Here is a 26,220-nt window from a genome sequence, read left to right on the forward strand (position 1 = left end):
ATTTGCTCTCGTTTGCGGGCACATTAACTCCTATACGCCATAGAGATGGGGCACTCATAGAAAATTCCCTGAATGTCAAAAAGATCAGAGGGCTGAGGTCAGAGCCCCTTGGCAGCAGACACACAGCCAACCTTTCTCTGGGCGGGTCAGGATGCTCCTGCCCAGGGCAACATCATAGTCAAGTAGTTTCTTTGACAGACTCCTCAATATGAAAAAGGACACTGATAGAAAACCCTCTTACTTATATGGCTTAGTCAATTATATTATCTGGTGTGAAATGTGGCCCTAGAAATTAGGTGAATTATTTATTTCAATTTTTATGCATTTCAATTTTTTAATGTCTCCCTTTCTGACCTCTGAGTTTCATATAGCTCAAGATACACTTGAAATAGTTTATACAGTATATTTTATCTATTAATGAATACTTATCTGACTGTGCACAATAGAAATATACAAATAAATTTGTATTTTGAGCCGAAGCATCTGTGCTTTTAAAAAATAAATTTTGGTGGGTGCCTGGGTGGCTCAGTCAGTTAAATGTTCAGCTCTTGATTTTAGCTCAGGTGATGATCCCAGGGTTGTGGAATTGAGCCCCACATCAGACTTTGTGCTGAGTGTGGCGCCTACCTAAGATTTTCTCACTTGGAGCACCTGGGTGGCTCAGTTGGTTGCGATCTCACGAGCCTGAGTCTGACTGTGCTGACCGCTCAGAGCCTGGAGCCTGCTTTGGATTCTGTTTCCCTCTCTCTTTCTCTGCCCCTCCCCTGCTAGCACTCTGTCTCTCTCTCTCTCTCTTAAAAATATATAAACATTAAAAATTTAACAAAAAAATCTCTTTCCCTTTTCCCCATCCCCCGCTTGTGCTTTCTTTCTCTCTCTAAAAAAATAAAAATAAAAAAAAAAAATTGGGGGGATGCCTGGGTGGCCCTGTCAGGTGAGTCTTCATGTTAGGGCCCTGCGTTTAAACCCCACATGGGGCTCTGTGCTGGGTGTGGAGCCTACTTAAAAATATAAATAAATTTTATGTTTAAACATTTTAAAAGTATTTATTTATTTATTTTGAAAGAGAGAGCTAGAGAGAGAGCAGGGGAGGGGCAGAGAGAGACAGAGAAAGAGACAGAGACAGAGACAGAGAATCACAAACAGGCTCTGCAGCTGTCAGTGCACAGCCTAACGTGGGGCTCAAACTCACAAACCGTGAGTGAGATCATGACCTGAGATGAAACCGAGAGTGGACACTTAACTGACTGAGCCACCTAGGAGCCCCATGAGCCACTTTTTATCTCCTGAAATTCTCAGTTAACACCAAGGGTATGTGGGGGTGAATTTTGCCAACAGGAAAGTATGCTGGGAATTTCCAGAATATTATCAGAAATGAGTGTCAGAGGCTTGGAGATGGACCAGATGAAACAAATAACAGCTGGCTGATCGATCTCAGAATACTTGCTGGGAAGGGTTGTGTATTAGTCTGAGTTCTCTAGAGAAACAAACCAATAGGAGATACATAGATGGGTAGATGGATTCATTTTAAGAAATTGACTCACAGCTCACGCGTTATGGAGGCTGAGGACCCCCAACATCTGTAGTCAGCAAGCTGGGACCTGGGAGAGCCAGTGGTGGTTTCGGTCCAAGTCCAACTTCAAAGGTAGAAAAGATAAACATCTCAGCTTGAAGTCAGTTCAGGATGAGGGGAGTTTCTTCTTATTAACAGGAGGGGCAGCCTTTTTGTTCTACTTTGGTTTTCAACTGAGGAATGAAACCCACCCACCTTGGAGAAAGCAACCAGCTTTACTCAGGCTACTAATTCAAATGTTAATTTCACCAAAAACACCCTCAAGACATGCCTCAGCATACTGTGTGACTGAATAACTATCCGGGTACTTTGTGACCCAGTCAAGTTGACACATATAATTACCATCACAAGTTGTTTTACCAGTGTTTTCCCCACTGCCCAAAACAATCAATGCAGCTCTTAAAGTTGGAGCTTAGGGTCAGAAGACTCACTTCCTCTGGGGTAGAGTGACGTGATGATAGAGCTCAAGCTTTGGAGTTAAATTGTTCTGAATACAAGCCCCCACCATCTCAGCCACCTTTTAGCTTTGTGATCTTGGACAAGCTAAGTAACCTCTCAATTTTCTCACCCACAAAGCACAAGATAATTAGGGGAAAATATTTGTGATGTGATTGTCACATACATATGCATTTAATACATTGTATCATTAGTGATTCCATCAGGATTTATATAGCATTGCTCCAAAAAATAATTCTTTTTTTTTTTTTTGAGAGAGAGAGAGAGAGGGAGTGTGAGCAGGGGAGGGGCAAAGAGAGAGAGAATCTTAATGCTCCACATTCAGAGCAGAGTCCTACTCTGTGCTCAATCTCACACCGTGAGCTCATTACCTGAGCTGAAATCAAGAGTTGGATGCTCAACCAACTGAGCCATTCCAGGCGCCCCCCACCAAAATAATTAATCTGCATTTAGTACTTTAAGTAACATAGAAAATAGTTTGTAGATGGAAGATAAATCAGAGTAGCTTGAATGTTGTATTTTTTAAGGCATGTTCAGTGTTGTTTTAAAAGACTAAATGTATCCACAACTTTAGTCTTGAAAGCCAAACCAGGCCATGGTATTAATTCCTTATATACTCCACATTTGTCTATAATGTGCTTTGTATTTGAGACATCCTGAATGTTCACTGAGTCTCTGGTGTGCCAGATTGGCAGGGAAGCCCAGAAGGAACAAGGCACGTCTCCACCAACGGTCGGCAAAGTGCTCCCCCTTGTTTACTCCACTCTCCCTGTCAGGTCATGCCAATTTAATTTGGCTACATAGAGCTTCATGTGCTGTTTGGGGCACAAACTCATTGTGGCCCCAGTGAAAAAGCAAATGCTGACTGTGAGGGCAAATAAAACACTCTATCACATTAACTTGGTGTCCTACTCCCTCTCAGCAAAGCTGGAACAAATAATCCAGCCCGAATCATAATTGACCTGGCTAGAGACCCAAGCCTAGAAATGAAGCCTGCAGATCACAGTCACGAAACAGGGCCAGACCTGCGTGGAGTTGTAAAGTAGTGAATGTCGTCTGTTGGTGACCCTCATTTTCTGTTTTTGTACAATTTGCCTCCTCTCTGGGCCACTTTTCATTATGTGCCTCCTTTCTTTTCTGTGTTTTCTCAAGGCCTCTGTTCCTGTCAGCTGAAGCTGATTTATATTTTGGAATTAATGACTTGGCATTTTGCCCATCCGGGTGTATTTGGGTTTCAAAGATGGCAATTGCAGAGCAGTGCCCAGTTCAGAATCGTCTGTCCCACAGTGTGGGGCAGCTTTCTCCACCAATAATTACTTACTACCCATCAGCCTCTCAGTTATTCATCTGTAAAATCAGGGCAATAAAAATGACTCCCCAAGTTGAGTGAGGACTCAATAAGACAACATCTGTAAAAAAAAAAAAATGCTTTGGTAAACCATGGATTATTATAAACACTGTCAGTTTTTAATTTTTATGTTTTATTAATTTTTTACATATATTTATTTACTTTGAGAGAGAGAGAGTGCACATAGGCATCAGTGGGGAGAAGCAGAGAGAAGGAGAGAGAGAATCCCAAGCAGGCTCTGCACCATCAGCCCAATGCGAGCTTGAGCTTTCGAATGGTGAGATCATGATCTGAGCCAAGATCAAGAGTCCGACGCTTACCTGACTGCATCACCCAGGTGCTTCACTGTTAGTTATTTTTATTTCATTTTTTAGAAATGTTTTATTTATTTCTGAGAGAGAGAGAGAGGAGCGTGGGCAGGGGAGGGTCAGAAAGAGAGGGAGACACAAAATCTGAAACAGGCTCCAGGCTCTGAGCTAGCTGTCAGCGCAGAGCCTGACGCGGGGCTCAAACCCACAAACGGTGAGATCATGACCTGAGCCAAAGTCAGCCACCCAACCGACTGAGCCACCCAGGTGCCCCAGTTATTCTTCTACTTCGATCAATATCGCTAACTTTTCCATTTCCCTCACAGGATTATAAGCTCCTTGAGAGCCCTGAGGAGCGTCTTGTTCACTACTGATCCCCAAGGACTGACATTGTGCCAAGCATTCAGGAAGGATGCAACAACATTCCTTAAATGAATGAATGAATGATCACGGGGGAAGTGTTTCTTTTGAGATCCAGTGTTTAGCTGAACGCATCACCCTTTTGTCCCTTCTTGACCTGGACAGTCCTCATTGGCCATAGGAAAGAGGCAGGGTTCTCTCTCTCTTTTTTAATGTTTATTTTGAGAGAGAGAGAGAGAGAGAGACGAGAATGTGCATGTGAGCAGGGGAGAGCCAGAGAGAGAGGGAGTGAAAGGATCCCAAGCAGGCTCTGCTGTCAGGACCAAGCCTGATGTCAGGCTTGATCTCGTGAACAGTGAGATCATGACCTGAGCCGAAATCAAAAGTCAGATGCTTAATGGACTGAGCCACCCATGTGCACCAGGGTTCTCTTTTTTGATTGACCAATAAACTGACAATTTATCTGAAATATTCACCCTTCTACATGTTGGAAATCTAGTCTACAGGAGGTCCTTTTTCTGCCTCCGTAAGCCAAAATTAGTGCTCAGAAGTAGGCAGAAAAAAATCATTCAATCCGAAAACTCATACTTAAAACGAAAGGCTAGTAGTATATTTTTAGTTAGTTATTGTGCCTATGGATTTTGAGCCAGGATAACCACCAGGCCTAGATACTGGAATAGAGCGACACCTATTATATCTGCCAAGTGCTATTCTACATTAAACATCACTTCTATTTTTTTGAAGTGTAATTATTTTAGAGAGCTTAAAGAGCTAAAATTTGCCTGTGTGAAATAAACATGAAAAACAGCTACTTCCCTTTATTATTACTGTACTGTTAAGTCTCAGACTACAAAAGCACTAGATGTGGGACACAGCCTATGTGCTCTATGTGTTGATTATTCCAGATTCATCTTCCACCTTCCTGACCCTGCTGTGGGTCCAGAGTCTGACCAATATGGACTGCATAATAAACAGGGTCCCTCAATTCCAGTTCAGAACACAGAAGGCACAGGCAGCAGAATGGAAGGCGAAAGGAAAAAGAAGTTTGGGGAATTTTCCCCCCTGTTTCTTCTCTGCTAATGCAACAAAGGACACAGTGGATGCCAGGCTTTCTTCACACAGATACCCTCAGACTGGGGAGGACTTCTTCCTTTGTATTATCAGGTGTAGATGAGATAACAGCTCCTTGTTGCTACTCGCCCCAGAGCACTGCACTGTCTGGTGATGGTGTCTGTAATCCCTGCCCAGATCTTTACATAGAGTCTTTTTGTTAAAGGCTTCTCGAATGAGCCAATATAAGCATGCATCTTACCTGCCAGGACCTTAACTGATGTAATATCTTTCGTGCACAGAGCATATGAGGCGTCTGTGAATTAGGCTTTCTATTTTAAAGTATGGATATGCTGAGGTTTAAAATTATGCTCTCAGTTTTCATTGAGGTTCATTAAATAAATAGTTATGTGAAAGTTCCTGTTGTATTTGCTGTAAAGTAATGGAAGACATTGTCCATAAGCACACGTAGGAATTTTCTTTCAGAATTTAGCGATAGGGAAAGGCTGCCACCTCTGAGACACTGGAGCGCTTCATTATGAAGCAGGCTGAGTCACTGACTGCGGCTTTTACTTTTTGCCTTAACTGCCAGGATGCTCAGAGTCAAACCAGAAATTAACCAGAGCAACTGATTTTCTAGCTGGCATGTTTCTGTTCTTTTCCTTGGCTATGAGCTTCTACTTCTATATCACTATATCATTGTACACCGTTTAATTATAAGCTGCTTCAAGTATTTCTGTGGAGTAAGGAAGAAGTTTAGATAAATATTGTATAGCTTTTTAAATGGTGGAAACAAAGCACTAACCAAGACTTAGCTAAATTTGCTGAGATATTTGCTGGCCGAGCTGGAAATGGAATTGTGGTTTACTAAATGCTAGTTCATGCATTTTCCTCTGTTCCATGCAGTCTGAGTGAGTGGCAAGCTTTTCCCCCTGAACCAAAGAACATATTATATGTTTTTAAAACATGGCAGCTCTGCAAATGTCCCTGCTGAATGTTTTTTTAATTGAAAATGTGCTTTAGCTTTTGAAGGCTACCTAGGTCTGCCTTATGTATTGTTTTCAAAGGCAGTTTCTTCACATCTAAGGATCCACGCAATGCTGGGTGCCTGGGGTTTGCCAGCAGGCACAACAAAAGATGAAGGTCCTATATTTTTTGTGGCACTAAATGGTCCTTCAGAAATGCAGAACACCATTCTTCCGTCAGCTCTTTTCCAAAAGGATGGCAAATATCTACCTTGAATACAAACGTGTAAGAAGAAATGACACACGCTTTGGTGGGCAGGGAAGTGAGTCATGCTTTAACAAAGGATCGATGTGAGTCCTTTTTTTAATTTATTTTGTTTTGCTTTGTTTTGAGATTTCAGTCATTCTCTATCAGGTACTTAATGAGGATTTTAAAGTCTCTCTACTTTAAAAAATACTCAATTTATTCTGTGATAAGACATAGTGTGGCTTTTTATTTACCTTTTATAAATATAAAACGTTCCAGAAAGCTACCGGGAAGTCTTTTTTTTTGAAATTCCAGACAAAACACAGCAATGCTGAGGATGGTCGATGCCTTTTACTTTCAAGAGTGCCCTCTGCTGGCAGTTGCCTTGAATTTAAAAGTATTCTGTTGCAGGCTTCGGGATGTCATTTGTTGATCAAGAACGTTTTTAATGCATTAGTAAAAACAAAAGAAACATCTGCAGAAAAACAAAAGCAAAACTGAGATTTTATCTTAAGAATGTAAATACCAAAATATATGTATAATAGTATCAGATATAATTTCACATGTTTTGAAGAGAACACTGTTTTAAATTGTGATAAGAATGTTCAGCAAAAATTTCTTGAGTGCTTCTTCTGTGAGAGGTACTGTGTCAGCCACTGGGGTCGCAAAGGTGATGCTGACATGACCCCACGTCAGGGCTCCCACGGTCTTGTGAGAGAGACAGACCCATTGACAATTACCCGGCCGTGTGTTGAGTACAATGTGAGACCAGAGGCTAAAGCATCTTAAGGAGGGAGGAATTGAAGAGGTACCCTGGAGGAGGCTGGCGAAGGGAGACAAGAGAGGATGAAGAAAGGGAGAGGGAGAAGAATTAGGTGGGAGAACACACGGTGCGTGTTTAGAAGCACGGTAATAAGTTCAGCATTGGCCGGCTGTATCTCAGCACAACCTGCTGAGAGATGATGTTGTAACAGCAGTTCTCCAATGTTTTGGTCTCAGGACCTTCCATTCTTGAAAATTATCCAGCACCTGGAAGGTGCAATAGATTAAGAGTCCAACTCTTGGTTTCACCTCAGGTCATGATTTCACGGTTCATGAGTTCAAGCCCCGTGTTGGGCTCTTCGCTGACAGTGAGAAGCCTGGTTGGGATTGTCTCTCTTCCTCTCTCTGTCCCTCCCTTGCTCACATCCCCCACCCCCCCCTCACAAAATAAATAAATAAACTTAAAAAAAATTACTGAGGACCCAAAGAGCTTTTGTTCGTGTGGACTTTATTTATTGATCTTTAATTTACCATATAGGAATTAAAACTGAGAAATTTTAAACAGTTATTAATGTATTTAATTACATGTTAAGCTTAAGCTATATTTTATGGAAAACAAAACACTAAATTTTCCAAACACAAATGAGTGAGCCGTGTGTCATTGTTTTACGTCTTTGCAGAAACTCTTTCATGTCTGGCTTCACAGGAACCAGCTGGATTTTCGTATCTGCTGCCCAGCCCAGCTGCTGCAGGGCCGCAGACCAAGGAGCGGCTGGAAAACTGCGCTTGTAAAGAAAAACAGCGATGAAGGCAAATAACATCGTAGTATTAGTATGAAAATAGTTTGTGATTCCATGGGTCCCCGAGGGTGCCCAGACCACACGTGAACTGTGGCTGCGGAAGTCTGCGGGGGCAGGGCCGTGAGGGAGAGCGGCGCACCTGACGTGAGGTGCGCTGAACCTAACCAATGGCCTGAAGGACTTTAAGCTTGGAACTAGAGCAGAGGGGGGTTCAAGCATGGAAAGAGGGGGAATGGATTTTGCATGTTTGGGATATATGATGTACAAATACATATTTGATATATGTTTTCATACAAATATCATGCAAATATGTAAGTATTTTCTCTCTCAATGTTTGGGAAATACAACTGACTGGTCTTGGGGACCGCCGAGGTTGAAAGCTGAGGAGATGCAGACGACCTTCACAGTCCTAGCCGGGTGACCGGAGACTGGAGAAGTCCACTCCAGTGAAATACGGCCTAGATCAGGCCAGGCCAGAGCAGGGGGAGGGCAATGCATGTGTCTAGTCTGGGACTTGCTGTACTGGAGGGGCTACTGGATGGCCCAGGACGGGCATTTAAATGAGGATGAAAGCATGAATCTTAATCTTGTTCAGGGGCAGATTTACCATAAAACTTGAGCTTAGGGCCCCTTATATGCATGGGTCCCCTTCAGGGAACTGGAGGGACCCCACTCAAAGGTGCACAAAATTATTGCCTTTCTTTTTTTTTTAAACACACAAAGGTTAAAATACCTTTTAACTGCAGCTGGTTATTGTGACTCTACCCTAGTTTCTCCATCACCATTGTCCAAGCGTCAGATGCTTAGAGTGGTGGCATTTTGGTGCTCCGGTCAAGGGAAAGTGGGCCAACGGGGCATTTGGCTTGGGTGTAAGGGGATATGTTTATGTGATTTGCAGCTGCCCTCAGTTAAGTTATTGCTGACTCATCCACTAGGAGAATAACTTCCAGGAATACCCCTAACCCTCCCTCTGCTGACGTATGAGGCCAGATGTACTAAAATATGAACTGTCCCCAGCACTAGAAGTTTGAGGGGTGGTGGAGGAAAAATAAGGTGAAAAATGTGTGGGGGCCAGAAGTAAATATGGAAAATTCTCCCCTTCATCATCTGATGTACTATAAATGCAAGCAAAGGATTTTGGTCTCCTCAATGATCCACAAGGCTAAACCTAGTCAACCCAGAATCCTGCAGTAACAAATGGCTAGTGTTTACAATTATGAGTTTCAGAATAATTTGTTACTCGGCGATAGATAACCCAAAGAACGTTGCAGTGTTTAGATGAGAAGGAAAATGAAATGGAGAAAAGGGGCCAAAGGAAGAGTTCCTTCTGCACAGGACAGATTTGATTATACTTATAGAGCTAAGAGGAAGGAATGAGTTCAGTGAGAGTAAAAGGTCCAGCAGAAAGGGGAAGTACTTTAGCATGTCCTGGAATAAGTCAATAATGAGCTGATCAAGGATGCAAATTGAGGTACTGGCTTTGGGTAGAAGGCAGGCAACTTCATTCCATGAGAACAGTGGAAACAAAGTTGGCAGGAGTGGTGTGATGGAAACCAACTGGACAATAAACTATTTAAAAAAAAAGAATACTTAAAATAAGTTTACTCTTTGGCCAAGCAAGTAAGTAGTGCACAAGTATTTTTTAAGTATTTGAATTATTAAATTTTAAATTTAAAATTTTTAAAGCAATTTCTATACCCAACATGGGGTTCTAACTCACAACTCTGAAACAAAGAGTCACACACTTCCTGCTAGGCCAGCCAGTCACCTCTACTGCATGAATTTAACTGGAATAAGGAACACAGAATTTGATTTCCCTGTTTAAAACTAATGAGATCAGAAAGAAGACAATATCCTAAAGTTGGTAGAACTGTTTTGGTTGATTAAAATGTCTTCTCAAGCTCTTAAATTGACTTCCATGGAACACTTTGTGAAACGTGTTATATAGATCATTTTTTTAATTAAAGAAAGTTTTTTAATGTTTATTCATTTTTTTGAGAGACAGACAGACATGAGCAGAGGAGGGGCAGAGAGAGAGGGAGACACAGAATCTGAAGCAGGCTCCAGGCTCTGAGCTGGCAGCACAGAGCCCGACACAGGGCTGGAACCCATGAACCCTGGGAGATCATGACCTGAGCTGAAGTCGGATGCTTAACCGGCTAAATCTCCTAGGCACCCCCTATAGATCATTTTTTTAGGGCAGTTTGCAAATTTATTTAAAAACCTTGGCCAGTATTTTTTAAGAAAAATACAGGAAGGACCCAAGCTCTGGAAGGAATTAAAAAAAAAACAAACACCAAAAAAACAAACCCAAACGGCACTTTACCTGATGTGTTTGGTGTTCAGGAGGGAACGGTCAAGAAAGAATTCTTGAGACATGCTTGGTGATGGAAAAAAGGTGGTTTTAGTAAAGCACAGGACAGCACCCGTGGGCAGAAAGCTGTACTGGGGTTGTGAGGAGAGATTAATTATATACTTTTAAGTTGAGAGGGGTTTAGGGATGGCCTAAGTCTCTAAGGAATTTGGAAGCAAGGTTTTCAGGACCTTGAGGGGCTAGCTGCTGTTGAAGATAAGGTCATTGACTACTAGTAAAACCTTAGTTTGGGAACTTCAGGTGTGCATCAGGGGACCGTATGTTTGGAGGAGGATTGTCGACATGTATTTGGGGGGCGGGGTAGAGATAAAGGAAGTTTCCAAAGGGATTTTCATATGTTAAAGGAGACTTACAGGATCCTGGAGGTTGGCTACTGTCAAGCTAAGGTCGCCTTTTGCCTCTGGCAAAATATCAACATGGAGGCAGTTGAGTTCCTGGAGAAAGGCCACCCTGCTTGCCTTAAGTAGTTGTCAATGAGGCTGCAAAGGAAATTTATGCTTTTTCTACATTTCTTTTGCTTTTGTTCTCTGTATCATTATCCATTAACTCAAAAACATTTTTTTGTGTTAAAAATTACTTTGAATTAGTTTTTCTTGGAATGTTTAGTTTTTACCACAGTAATTTCAGTCTCAAGTAATTTTTTATATTTGACATAAACTTAATTTACTTCTGAAAGAAACACAATGAAAATAATAACCTAACTCGCGTCCAACTTTGGCTCCGGTCATGATCTCGTGGTCCCTGAGTTCGAGCCCTACATCTGGCTGTGTGCTGACAGCTCAGAGCCTGGAACCTGCTTCAGATTCTGTGTTTCCCGCTCTCTCTGCACTTCCCCTGCTGTACTCTGTCTCTCTCTCTCAAAAATAAACACTTAAAAATTAAAAACAAAACAAAACAAAAATGTTTCTAAAGTCCACTATGCATTCAGTTTTAAGTGCTGAGGAAAAAGAAATGGACAAGATGAAGTCCCTGCCTTCATGGAGCTTAAGTTTAAATACGGGGGAAACAAAACAAACACATAATCAAATAGCAAGAATTGCAGCCGGAGAACTAAACTGCAAACAGCAGCAATAAAAAGAAATCAGAGGGGACTGGAGAATGGGTGGGGACTGGAAGGGCTGGGTCTAGTTTGGGCAGACGGTCTCTCCAGAAGGTTGAGCTTTCAATCTCAAGCGCCAACAAGGAGGCAGCCCTGAGGAAATCTGGGGGAGGGGCCTTCCAGACCAGACACAAATGTCACCAGCCTCTCTAATGACACAAGATGCTGATTCCAAAGTGACAGACAGGGCTACACAGCCCACATACGCCTACTAGAAACCATATTTACATTTCTGATCTTTGAGATTTGGGGAATCTGGTAGTGATATAAACATCTTCTAGATGTTTAAATACAGGATCTATTGGAAAATATAAGATGTTGTTGAAAAAAATAGTGGGAGATTAAAGGAATGAAAATCACACACACAAAAAAACCAATATTAAAACACATAAAGTACATCTTTTATGCTCCAAAGGAGAATTGTTGGAACTGTCAGTTGGATCTCTCCAGCAAAACATAGCCATACAACAGATGTTTTGCTGAGAAGACGAAAGAAACTATGGTTGGATAGAAAACAATAATTTAAACACACATATCTGACCATTTAGAAACAATACGTATAATTCACTTTGGAAAAAAAAGTTTTAAACATTCCTATGAGGTTGATATAAACTAAGCATACTAAACTCACGTGTGAAATTATTAGATTTGCTTGTAATGTCAGGGTCAATTTGAAAACTTGCCTCTAGTGATATTGATACATCTCCAGTGATATTGATACATCTGTGGATTGAATTCCAATCCAAATTCATCTGCACTATGATCATCCCTTTCTAATATGTGTATTGAAAGACCCAAAATAGTCCCAGGGCCTGCCTCACTTTTATGAATATTCTAGCCAGACCAAGGCACGATTTCCACAATATGAGCAGCATATACTGTATCCAGACATGAAATGATGGTCATCAAGGAGGCCACCGAACTGCCTCTCAGTGACTGAAAGGCAGCTGGAGGACTCTGGCAGGCAGGATATCTGGGCAGAGCTGTGGCGAGGGATCTGAGATACAGACACAGAGACGGGAACCAGAAAGAGAGACGAGAAGTGAAAGAGGCACATTCCCAGATGGAGCCATTTTATTTCCAAACTTGAGTCAAAACAGATATAGACTTTCCTTATCTCCACACTGGATTTTCATCTTATAAAATAGATTTGCTACCAAAATCCTTCATAAAATCTGCCTTGCCCTCGGCAGTGGGAAATAAGCAAAAGTCAAAAGTTAAAAGGTCATGCATAAAATATCATAGCCACCAAGAGAATGATACAATAGTCTCAAATTCTTCACAAATCAATGATGAAACATTAAGACTGATTTACACTTCACTATATTTGTAGCACTTCAAGATTTGTTCTTCATATAGTTATATTTATTTCACAAGACAATATTACAAAAAGACTATCAACTTTTTCATAAAATAGGAAAACAAAACAAAGCCATCAAACTATAAAATTAATCTGCAGAGCATAAACTTTTTTACTTAAGAACAAAAGTTAAAAGAAAGTGAACTCACCCCACACTAAAATATCTTCACCAAAATCTCTGTATGCTTCCCAAAGTAGTTCTTAGAGCTAAGATTTTTGGTTGGTTTAGCCTCCCTTGTATGTACTGGGTTTTGCATATCCTGATTCCCAACTGTTATTCCAGGGAGAATTTCAAGAAAGAACTTCAAGCAAGGTCTGAGGTGGGATCCAGTGCAAGTCATTAGGCAAATCATTCACACACATAAAGCTTTATGAAACTCAAGTGTTTTATTAGAAACAGTGGTTGACCCTTTCTCTTTCACTCCCTTTTCATCCAAGACAACCTTTAAAGGTCTAGAATCATTTATTGTCTGTAATTATGACAGCATATGGCTCATAATTCTGGGTGAAAATATGCCTTTTTAAGAAACTCTGTGCGTGCATTAAATGTTCTTTGCTTTCTTAGAGGTAGATAACCTCAAACTAAGGTCCGAACCAACGTTGGTCCCTTCAATCGGTGTGAGAAAACAATAGTATTAAATGAGGAGAGCAGCTGTCAAAGAGGAAGAACTAAATTCCTGTTTTTTCAGGAAAAACAATCTTTAATGATGTCTGTGTTTGTGTATATATGGATAAATGACCTACCAAAAAAAACCCCAAAAACAAAATAAAAAAACAAAATACTGTAGAAGAAGCCAATACATTTGCCAGTCTGACAAAATGGTTGGAATTGACCATTGGAAAAGACCTCGTAGATTAAGTAATTCAAATCTCTGACTTTAAAGGAAAGGGAATGGAGGCTCAGAGATGGTAAATGACTTGTCTCTGTCCATGAGCATGTTAATTTGCATGATTACTTTTATACACATACAGGCAAACACACGTACACACACTGTTGCATTTACTTCTGTCTTGTACATAAAATGCTACTGGCTTGTACAATAAATGAAAAATAAGGGGGACCTGGGTGGCTCAGTCGGTTAAGCACCTGACTTCAGCTCAGGTCATGATCTCACGGTTAGTAAATTCGAGGCCTGTGTTGGGCTTTGTGTTGAGCTCAGACCCTGGAGCCCACTTTGGATCTGTGTCTCCCTCTCTCTTTGTCCCTCCCCTGCTTGTGCTCTGTCTCTCTCAAAAATAAATGAACATTTTAAAAAATTTTAAAAAAAAAGAAAAGAAAAAGAAGGGTGTACAGTTCCACTTACTTCTTTGCCAGAAGTGGGAAATGCCCATCTTTCAAATGAGTGAAGAGGTTCCCGTTCCTTTCCACTGATAAACTGGCTGTATCATGACCTGGCCTTGGCAGTCCCCGCAAAGAGCAGGTCGGGGCAGTGGTAAAAGTGGTAGGAAGGAGAGGAGAGGCACTCAAACCACAGTGGGAATCCCTTGCTATGCTAAAGATGTGCCCACTGGCAGTGAAGGCTTTATATGAAGTCGAGCTTGGGCTATTGTAACTCCTAGACCAGGTACGAAGGAGACAGAAAAGGGGTGAAGGCATCGGGTATGCTTCACCCTAGAGAATATAAGCTAGCGTTCCACCTCAGAGGCAGAAATGAGCAGTGTGTGTCTTTCCTAAGTTCTCCAACTATCAACGTAGATGAATTTACTAGGCGTATGACAGTTGCTAATTTCTTTAATTTGTATATGCATATAGATATCAAAATATTTAAGCCTAATGTATAGTAGTATGAATAGCTACTTTACCTCTTTCCATAAAATTACATGTGGATATAATTCTAAGGTAGTTTTTTAAAAATATTGTTATTTTTAATATTCATTATAGATGTTATTCTGAAAAATCTTAAGTTGAGCTGTATATATTAACATTAAATAACTTAAAAAAATAAACAATACGTTATATTTATATATATACCAAAATAGCCCCATTTAAAGCCATGTAAGTGAAAAAGTTGAGTTTTCAAGAATAAACTAGACCCTCTAAAGGTATTTTTCATAATTTCAATATTAAATGTATCTTCTTTTCTGACTATGCCAAATATATACACACTGCTCCTGGTAATTTATGTCAAGTATTCATTATGAAAATAAATAGGTTAGTTCATTTGCGTGTTTCTACTTGTTTCTGTGATGGCAAATTTATCCTAAATCTAAATGAATTTGCTCCCAAAAGATCTCCCCCATGGAGACAGCATAACCAAAAAACTTTACAATGTACAGATATCCATTACATGCAACTTTATATTTTCTAATAGTGGTAGAAAGTAACTTTCAAGTATCATCATAAACTGACTGGACTTACAGATAGCTATCCCATAAAATTAACACTCTAAAGGAAGAAAGTCATTTGAGAAGCTTGTCCTTGCTAACCTTTGCCGAAATTCCCATAGGAAACAAAACCATCTATCCGTAAAGAACACAGGGCACTTGGTACCCAACACTGACCTTAAGGTGCAGACAAGTAACACTGTTCTGAATTTAAAGTAAACTCTACATGTTAAAGAAGAGCCCACATATACCATCCACAGCTGGAAGAATTTCTTCTAGAAAGAATTTCTTGTTGAAGACAGAACCCAAAGCTATTTCAGCTCCTAGCCCTGCTTTCTGCAGCCGTGAGTACTGGTGGTAGTTTGGCTAAAACAAACAAACAAACAAACAAAACCCCCCAAAACAAAAACACGAACAGAGAGACTGGCCCACTTGGAGAACCAGATTCAGACATTTTGTACTTACATTAGCCAAACACATTTTCAAAAATTAAATTAACATAAAGTCTGCAGGGAATGGAGATTCCATAACTCACAAATAACAGGGGGAAAGTAGTCAACTAAAAAGTGCATCTCTTTCCGAAGCAGGTGCAGGAGGTCAAGATTTTGGAAATTTTCCTCTTTTACAGGTTTTGATCCAGCCACTTGATGTAACTATTCCTAGTCCGGATTCCCACCGAGAAGTTGGTGGGCCAGCTGGTGAAAATCATGCATCCGTGGAAGCCATCCTCAAAGTGATCCAGGGTCACCTCCACACCTGCACTCTCCAGACGCTTTGCATACATGATCCCATCGTCTCTTAGGACATCATGCTCACAGGTCAGAATGTAGGTCTTCGGGAGGTGCCGCAGGACTTCCTGGTCTGCAATGAGCGGGGCCGAGCGAGCATCCAACAGCTGAGGGATCTCCCGCACAATCCTGGCGTTGCCCCTGGTCTGCACCACAGGTTTGTAGTCCTTTGTGATGGACGCAGGCAAGAGGGACGTCCAGTTTAGACGGGCCCTGAGGGCAACTGCCTCTTCCACGTCCATCGAAGTGTGGTTGTTGACGATCATTGCCTGGACAAAGTCATAGTTGCCTTTGAAGTAGTCCACCCAGTACTTCACCATGACATAACGGGGCAGGATTGGGGTGTTTACATTTTGCTGGTAAGAGGGTGTGTTGAAATCTAAAGCTTGAAGAACTGGATATATTAAAGCTTGCACTCTGAGCTTGTTTTTGAGGTTGGCATCTTGAGCAAACTGGTGAAGAGGAAGCAAACACATTAATGGCTTCTTGTACGGAAACCACAACTTTTAAAGTCTCTGAATGCATTACTTGGAATCAAAGGGGTACAAGTATGAAAGTAATTAATATAGTTAGTTATAGCATTAAGTAATATAGTTTACAAAATAAAAACATCCCCACCACCCACCACCACTCCCCAAACCCTCATCAAGCTGCTGGATATTTACAAAGAAAGTTAATGATGTTTGCAACCCATAGTTTTGAGTGAATGCTGAAAACACATGTGATCTCTTAGGTCTTTAACCTCCCATGAACACTTTACTTGAATCTGTCCTTGGGCACTAGCATACCTTGCTGGGTACTATGGATGGATAACGTGAAAACCTTTTATAGTTCAGTATTCTGTGCAAGGTGAAAAAAGGCAATGGTTTCCGAGGAAGAAACAAACTAGTCTAACTCTTCCAGAGGAAAGGGTAGGAAAAGCTAAATGAACAGATGATGGGACTCCAAAGTGCTATGGTAGGACCTTAGGATATCTCCTCTGATGAGCATTTAGTCTTCATGCTGCATAAGTGAGAATTTAAATGGCGCTGGCAACATGCCCTCCATTCTCCGTAATGAGCATGTGCCCCAGAGTTGAGGTTAAATCGGAATGTGAACACATCCTCTGCCTCATCAGATCTCCATTCCCCATGCCTTCACAAAATGTGAAATATACTGCCTCATTTTCCAGTCCTAGGGTCTAAAATGATACACATTTTCATGTAACATCTAAAAGGCAGCTAACTAGGTCACTGTGTTTTATAGGCAACTAAACAACCTTCAAGGTCACTTTAGCTGTACAATTTTGTTTCACGGAGTTTAGAACCCCACCCCCCAGGGAAGATGTAACTGCTCTGTAAGAGGAAAAGGAAATGATCAGTTAATAGTACTATTAACACGTGCCAGGAATTGTACATACATCATTTCATGAAGTCCCAGCAATAGCTCTGCAATCAGATGACATTAACCTCATTTTCCTGAGAGTCAGAGGTATTGAGGGGCGGACCCGAAGCCCATAGCTTCCGAAGCAGCAGGACTGGATTCCGTCCCACTTCTAATTTTAAAGCCCATGATCCTCTCCCCACTGCACCAGGACTTCCTTCTTACCACACATGTATAGCACACCTGCCAACGCCCAACAGAGATCGAAGCTCTTTATGTACAGCAATTTAAGAATACCAAAAGAAATTTGGAGGCGAGAAGACAGAGGTGCAATTCCAAACTTATTTAATCCACCAGAGGCATAAAATATCTTTGAATTTACACAGTTGCCCTTCTAATTTGGGTGCTATTAGAATTAGATAGTTTTAACCAGAGAATTTAACCAGGTAAACTCAGATTAACTGGTATTATAACATTCAAAGTGGCTGACCCATTTTAATTTTTTTCTTTTATATTAAAAAAAAACATTGGGAAACATTTTTTAGCTTTTCGATTTGACTCAAAGTTCTAAGGAAACAATCTTAGCAACTGGAATTTAAGCAAAAATATTTTTGCGAGTCCAGCATGTGAAAGTAGCTGGGGATACTTGATTGCCATGCATATCGCTGAGGAGCAAGAGAGCCCTGTAAACTGTCAGCCCGTCTTTCATATTAACTGTAATCAAGGCCTTTCCAAGGACTCAGGGATGACACCTCTTTCAGTGACCCCCTTTTTCCTACTTCAGAAAGATCTGAGAATTCTCCGAGTGCAGTCGTCTGAATAAGCCGACCCCGTACTGAGCAGCCCACCTGCTAAGCCTGTGGCATACATGGGGGAGAATGTGTTTGTTGGTCTGCAAGTTAGCAAGAGTCCTCTTATCACCAGCATGTCGGGCAATCTGTTACCTGTTGGCCCAGAGCAGCAGCCAAATTCCCACCAGCACTGTCGCCAGAAATGCCAATTCTGCCTGGGTCAACCGAATACTTGTGTAAGACTTCCGGCTGCAGAAAATACTTCGTGGCTCGTACAACGTCGTGAATTTGTGCAGGAAAATAAACCTTTGGAACTAGCCTGTATCTGTGAAGACAAGAGTTGTATTCATTTAAGGGCTTCACCAAGTCTTTATAGGCCATTTATAGTTTATGGGGAACCAGATTCTTTTGACAAAGAAATAAACAGGTAAGGAATCAAAATAAATATAAAAATGAACCATTCATTTTCTTTTTTTAAGAAGTTTATTTATTTTGAGAGAGAGAGGGTAGGGGGTGGGGAAGCATGAGTGGGGGACGGGCAGAGAGAGAGGGAGAGCAAAAATCCCAAGCAGGCTCTGAGCTGACAGTGTATGCATGAACTGTGAGACTATGACCTGAGCCAAAAATCAAGTTGGATGCTTGACCAACCGAGCCACCAAGCGCCCCTGAGCCACTCATTTTCTTGCAAATCAAATAGTTTAGAAATGTAATGATTTTGGGGCACCTGGGTGGCTCAGTTGACTAAGCGTCCAACCTCAGCTCAGGTCATGATCTCACAGCTTGTGAGTTCAAGCCCCGTATCAGACTCTGTGCTGACAGCTCAGAGCCTGGAGCCTGCTTCAGATTCTGTGTCTCCCTCTCTCTCTTTCTCTGCCGCTCCCGTGCTTGAACTCTATGTCTCTCTCGAAAATAAACAAACATTAAAGAAAAAAGGATTAAAAAGGTAATGATTTTGTAGTAGCAATAATCCTTCCTCCTACCCCCTGCCTTTTTTAAAAATTAACAGTCACAAAACAAAACTTCAAAGTTAAAGGTGGATATTGATTATGAAGATATGGGTAGAACCATAACAGATTTCAGAATTTTATTTCTGGAAGTCAGTGTTCAATTCACGACACCTATGGATTACAAGGTGACTTGGCAACTTTAACCACTTCATTGGTCTCATGTTTAACGACTCCATATGGTATCATTCATGATTTACTTAGAAACACAGTAAAACTGTATTCCGTTGAAGAGGTCATGCCAGTCTGACATTAAACCCAGACAATGAATTCACTTTCTGAGAGGCTGGAAATGAAAGGCTAGTTGTCAGTCAGCAAAAAGGAGGCCAAGTCGGCCAAGTCCCATTGGGGCCTGAGGCTTCTCCAACCATGCCACTTTGTAATATCAGAGTCCCTTTGGGATACTAGTCTGTATACTTTGTAGGACTAATATTCCCATGAGAGTCCCAAAGAACCCAGTTTTGTCAGATACCCCATCCATGATAACATCTCACAAATCTATAGTTGCTGGTAGTCTAAGCTTGGAGTGCCCTTTCTGCTCAGCCTTGTCCTTCTTTCCTTATTAATTCTCACTCAGCCTTTAAGCCTTACTCACAGGTTTAGACTCCTCCAGGTAGACTTCCTTGACTCTAACTCCACTTGCCTCTGGGGCTGAACTGGGTACCATTCCCTGATACTTTATGTGCTGGGATATATTACTATTCTTACTGCCTCATCTTAAAATGACGTATGTGTTTCTTCAGCATGCTCCCTGAAATCAGGACTGTTTTATTCATCACTGTGTTCCCAGGATCCATCAATGTGCTAGGCACATAATCATCCATCCACTAAACCCTGTTGAGTTAACATACCTTCCTTTTGCAGACAAAAGAAACTGAGGCACCAAAAAGTTACTCTATTTGTAAAATAAGTCTAACAGATAAAAACAAGGTGAGATAGAAACTAATGGCTTAAATAAAATCTAATAATATTAATAATTCAGATCTTGGGGGTACTTGGGTGGCTAAGCATCCTACTCTTGACCTTGGCTCAGGTCATGGTCTCACAGTTCATGGTCTCACAGTTCATGGGTTCACAGTTCAATGGTACTGACAGTATTGTGCCTGCTTGGAATTCTCTCTTTCCCTCTCTCTCTGCTCCTCCCCTGATCGTTCTCTCTCTCTCTTCAAAAAAAATAAACATTAAAAAAAAACCCTCAGGTCTTTTCATTTTCACTTTATAATGAACATACCTATTCTTAGAAACTAACTTTCCCCCACCTAAAATCCAGCTAGTTAATTATCCTGACATTCAGTGCAGATACAATCAAATGGACAAACATTTGTGAAATACTTCAAGAAGTAGTGAATATTGATCCCGTTACTCAGGAATTACTGCATTTTAAAAATTCTAAATGCAACAAATTCCCTTAGCGGTTTCATTATAACAGATAAAAAAGGAAATTAGAAAAATTATTTTATTTTCCCATCTATGGTGATCAGTTAATCATCCAAAATGTTTTTTGTCCCATTGAATTTCATTATGTCCTAAAGTGGCTACTATGCCATACTGTATGGTACTACTAACCTACTGATTAATGGGTGAAATGAGTAAGATTATACCATTTTGTCCACTAGATGGCACCATCTTATATGATTCCAGTAACAACGCCCCCCACTCCCCCCCCATTTTAGGGCATGATCTCAATTTGAACTTCTGTTTTACCAAGCTGAATTCTTAATTCTTTCACTGAAATAAAAACAAATGACTCAAATTGTGAAAATAAAGGCTATTTCATCTCAGCGAGATTCCATATATCATAATAAACTGTTTTCCTGGTAGCCCAAGAGGCTAGAACATATTCTATCAGTATACAAAGATGACTTGAATCTTCAGATGTTATTTCCCAAAAGGTCTAGTGACTTTGAATCAATTGGTGGGGGCACCTGGGTGGCTCAGCTGGTTAAGCGTCTGACTCTTGATTTCAGCTCAGGTCACGACCTCACAGTTCTCCAGTTTGCCAACCCCTCCCCTCAGGCCCCATCCAACCCCAACACCCAGCACCCCCCCTCCCAACCACTGGCTGTTTGAGATTCTCCCTCTTTTTCTGCCCCTCCCCTGCTCAAACTCTCTCTCTCTCAAGATAAACTTTTAAAAAGAGAGGAAATTTGTAATTTAAAAAACCTACTACTGCCACAATCTTTTTTTAATGTTTGTTTATTTACTTTTGAGAGATAGAGCATGAGCAGGGTAGAGACAGAGAGAGAGACAGAGAGAGAGAGAGAGAGAGAGANCCAGGTGCCCACAAGCCACAATCTTATCAGTCAATTAATAACTCGCTCAGATAACAGAGTAAACATACTTAAAAACCATGGGGCGCCTGGGTGGCTTAGTCGGTTAAGCGTCCGACTTTCGCTTGGGTCATGATCTCGCGGTTCGTGGGTTCGAGCCCCGCGTCGGGCTCTGTGCTGACAGCTCAGAGCCTGGAGCCTGTTTCGGAGTCTGTGTCTCCCTCTCTCTCTGACCCTCCCCTGCTCACGCTGTCTCTCTCTCTCCTAGGAATAAAATAAAAATATTTAAAAAAAAACAAAAACATACTTAAAAACCAGATTATAATGCAAGAGACCTCCTGGTGCCCTTAAAGGTCTACCTCCTAACCCCTTCTCTTATCCTTGTTCCAGCTGGAAACTTTCTCTTTCTTGTTTTATTCAATAAGAAGGGACAGTGTTTTCATAGATTGGAAAATATAGTGAAACTATAGATTTCTGAGATCATCTAGTTTAAGACAAGCCTTCAAAGTAATTTGAATTTGACTTGAGAAGTATAATAAAAGTTCTGTAATATTTTTGTAGACACAGAACACTCAGAGTCAGAGGAAAATTTATGAGTGCTATAGCCAAAGAAAGCAAGTATAAATGTATTTATCTGCAGTTTTTGTTTAAAGATAGGTCCCTGCAAATACAAATCAAAACCACACTGAGATATCACCTCACGCCAGTCAGAGTGGCTAAAATGAGCAAATCAGAGAACTCTAGATGCTGGCGAGGATGTGGAGAAACGGGCACCCTCCTACACTGTTGGTGGGAATGTAAACTGGTACAGCCCCTCTGGAAAACAGTGTGGAGGTTCCTCAGGAAACTAACAATAGAACTCCCCTATGACCCAGCAATAGCACTGCTAGGAATTTACCCAAGGGATACAGAAATGCTGATGCATAGGAGCACATGTACCCCAATGTTCATAGCAGCACTCTCCACAATAGCTAAAACATGGAAAGAGCCTAAGTGTCCATCAACAGATGAATGGATCAAGAAGATGTGGTTTATCTATACCATGGAATACTACATGGCAATGAGAAACAATGAAATCTGGCCATGTGTAGCAACATGGATGGACCTTGAGGGTGTTATGCTGAGCGAAATAAGTCAGGCAGAGAAGGACAAATATCATATGTTTGCACGTATAGGAGGATTAGGAGGAACTTGACGGAGGAACAAGGGGGAGAAGAAGGGGGGAAATGGTGGGGGAAAGGGAGAGAGGCAAACCATGAGAGACTCTTGAATGCTGACAAAAACTGAGGACTGATGGATGTGGGGGGGAGGGGGGATGGGCATGGAGGAGGGCACTCGTGGGGATGAGCACTGGGTGTTATGTGGAAACTAATTTGACAATAAACTATTTGTAAAAATAAATAAATAAATAAATAGATAAATAGATAAATAGATAAATAAAAATAAAATATAGGTCCCTGCAAAGCAGCGAGACAGGACTCTGACTTTTTTTACTTTCAGAATTGTAGATACTGAGTTAAAGCACCTGATGAATTCATAGCAGATACTGTCTCAATTTGCACAACTTAATGCAGGGATAGATGACTGTGCAGTGCTGGCTTCTGCCTACCTCTTACTGCACATGCCTCCTGCTAAAGAAGAATAAATTTTGGTTGTAAGCGCAGGAATGAAGCTTAATCAGTTTAACAAATGTATACACTTTATAACAACTATCTTATTTCTGCTAGGTGAGGCACCCCGCCAAGTACCCTACACATGTGTTTCACTCAAATTGCAAGGCAAACCGCTGGGTTTAAGAATGAGAACCTGGGGTGCCTGGGTGGCTCAGTCGGTTAAGGGTCCAGCTCTGGCTCAGGTCATGATCTTGCAGTTCGTGGGTTCAAGCCTTGCATCGGGCTCTGGGCTGACAGATAGCTCAGAGCCTGGAGCCTCTCTTCGGATCCTTTGTCTCCCTCTCTCTCTGACCCTCCCCTGCTTGGCTTGTCTCTCTCTCTCTCTCAGAAATAAATAAAAAAACATTTAAAAAAATTTAAGAATGAGAACCTGAGTGGGGTGCTTGGGTGGCTCAGTCTGTTAAGTGTCAGACTTCAGCTCATGTCATTTATCATGCGGTTCATGAGTTCAAGCCCTGCATTGGGCTCTGTGCTGAGAGCTTAGAGCCTGGAGCCTGCCTCAGATTCTGTGTCTCCCTGTCTCCTGCCTCTCCCCTACTCATGCCCCATCTCTCTCTCTATATTTAAATAAATAAACATTTAAAAAAATGAGAACATGAGGCTCTAAGAGGATGTGTAACTTGTCTACAACAGTTGGTAAGTGGCAAAGCTATGTGGTGAATTCACCACTGACTTTAAAACCCACGTGTAACCCTGCCTTCAAAAAATATCCTTATTCTTCAAAACCCACAGCCTTTCAAACGCGTCTGTGTGTTCTCTCATGACCTCATCAAAGCAGTAAATTCTCAGAACTATCCCAGAACACCTCTTAGGATTTCAATGGTTTTGCAAAAATATTCTCCAGCAAACCACCTAGCACAGAGCCCGGCACATGGTACATCTTTAATAACATACTTTTCTTTCTTCCAAACAAAACTTCAAAGATTTATGTTATACCTTTTACATGTCAAATATATAGCACCAACTGTGGTGAGAAAAGTAATAAGCCATATGGCTTTTAAAAGAATATAAAAAAAAGTTGTTCTTAACCCACTTACTCTGGGGACACATTGTTGAGGCCTCCCCATCCTGTATTCTACGCATAGCTCATAGTTTCTCAACTCGGCATGCACCCTAGGATAATCTTGGGAGCTTTACAAAAACACGGAGGCTTGAGCCCCTCTATGAAACATTCCAAAGTATTTGGTCTGGAGTGGAACTTCACATGTCTATATTTGAAGGAAAATTCCCCCAATAACTCTAATGCACAGCCAAGCTTGAGAAATATCACTGAGTCCAGCCATACTGTCACTGTTCTCTGAACACATCTGCCTGTTCCCATCCCCAGTGCTTGGGTTTCTCTATCCTCTCTGCCCTCTCCCCAGCAACTCATCAAATGTTCCGATCTTGTAAATTCCATCTCATATGCCACTTCTTTCATGAAACCCTCTTAGAGCCCAGCCAAAAGTCACTCTCCTTCTTGGGAGCTCTCAGTCTCTCTGACAATAGGCCATAGCACAGACACCTCTATTTCCTCTAGAAGTAGATGGAAAGTCATAATTATGTACTAAAGACTCTGATGTACATGTACCTAAAATAGGCAGTATTATTCCTCTGGCCTATTACTTTATTACCTACTTTATTCACGGTGATCAGGGAGATGGAGCAATGCTCAGAAAGACTAACAAGGTCTTTCTTAAGTCAAAAGCAGATATGAATACAAGCCCAGAGTGGAGGGAGTCGCTCCAAGCCCGCTGAAGTTGGAAGTCCTGAATGACACTAGCATTCTAAGAACACTGTGATACTTGTTCTCTCTCAAAATAACCTAATCTGGCAACAGTGTGTACAATCTTGGGCTGCAGGCCAAGCACCCTGAATTCTCTTCATGTAGTGCCAGTTAGGTGAAAGATACAAGAGATATACCAGAATGAAATTATACTCCTTTAGATTGAGCAGGATTGAGATAAAATCTTTTGGGGTTTTGTTTTTTTTTTTGTTTCCCCACATCCCCTTTCACCATCTCTGGAGAAGTGTTCAATAGATTCACCTTGAGAACATAAAAATGTTAATTATGCTCCTCAGTCTTAAAGAATCCCTATCTTCAGTAGGGGTCATCTGAAACAAATCAATTATTACATCCCTACTATGTTCTCTGAGGGAGACAACTCTGAAGGAAAAATCTCTTTATTCCTATAGTAGGCAGATGGTTTTTTCCTATTAAAGTAACATAAATAAAATAAAATAAACATATAATAAAATTACACAAAAGTAGAAGCATAAAAGCTGAGGTTAAGGAAAATTATTCCTTTCTGTTTCTACTCTCAAAATCTGCCCCTCCGATAGTTGTCACTACCAGCCAATCAGCAAGGGAGACCTGAGATCAGTGAAGGCTTGGACGATTGGACAAGAATGACTTTCAAAAGAACTGAATTGCGGATGCTTTGCCAAAACCCTAGGAGTGACTGAGCCTAGAACTGTGATCCACTGTGATCCCGCGCTCTGTCTCTCAAAAATAAACATCAAAAAAGGTTTTTAAACGAAGTGATTCTCTGATGCACTGTTCACAATTTAAGACTTTCTGAGGCTTATCTATGTACACACAGCAGGGATCTCCCCAGGCTCAGGGTGTTTATCTAAACTGCCTCCTCCCATTCAGACGCAAACCTACCTATAACCACAAGGGTAACTAAGGAGCCAGAGCACTCCCAGGTGGCTATCTATGGAAACCCAAGTGGGCTGGGTGCCTCTTCCTCTTGGCCTCCTTTCTTTGGATGATCTCAGAAGCTAAACATAGCTTCCTAGAGCTCAGGTGTGGGTGGAAACCGGCTTCACAGCCTCTCTGTGGTTTGCAGTCGGAGGTGCCCTGCAGCTGCAGCCCAGGCTTTTTTGTAAAAGCTCCCATTACCCCCTGCTCCCCAGAAATTCTCAAAGACCTAAACCACAAAGGAGAAACCAGTGGATTTTTTCAGGTTACTAGAAAACAGAGCCAAGAAGACATTAGTTGAATATGTCTAAGAGGAGAGATTCATTAGCTAAAGATCAGGAAGACAAGAAAACAACCTCCTTCTCAAAAGAAGCACATTATCTTTCCCTAGTATTAAAGTATTTGTGATGCTGGTTTTTACATTTGCTACAGTTGGCCTGGACTTAGTGAAAAGGAAGTTTGCAGCAAATCTTTCCTTCCTTAGAGAAGAACCCTCAGGACTTTGGTCTGCCCACCTTCCAGGGTTGCCCAGATAGGAGTGATGCATAACGATTTCTCAACTCAGGGCTCACAGGAAGAGCAGGTAAAGGAACAGAGAGAAAGTCACAGCTAGGTCACCATC

General features: G+C 41.3%; 1 protein-coding gene across 1 annotated transcript in view; it reads right to left on the reverse strand.

The window, feature by feature from the left end:
- Window positions 1–12,398: 12,398 nt before the first annotated feature.
- The window catches only part of NCEH1 (neutral cholesterol ester hydrolase 1), a 53,871-nt gene continuing 40,049 nt past the window's right edge, over window positions 12,399–26,220 (reverse strand). The window contains exons 4-5 of the mRNA XM_077763680.1: window positions 18,122–18,293; window positions 12,399–16,267 (exon numbers count right to left, since the gene is read on the reverse strand). Coding sequence (XP_077619806.1) covers window positions 15,650–16,267; window positions 18,122–18,293 — 790 coding nt within the window. The 3' untranslated portion in view covers window positions 12,399–15,649. The remainder of the gene's footprint in view (window positions 16,268–18,121; window positions 18,294–26,220) is intronic.

This window comes from Crocuta crocuta, unplaced genomic scaffold, assembly GCF_008692635.1.
Source record: "Crocuta crocuta isolate KB4526 unplaced genomic scaffold, BGI_CrCroc_1.0 scaffold433, whole genome shotgun sequence".
NCBI classification, from domain to species: domain Eukaryota; kingdom Metazoa; phylum Chordata; class Mammalia; order Carnivora; family Hyaenidae; genus Crocuta; species Crocuta crocuta.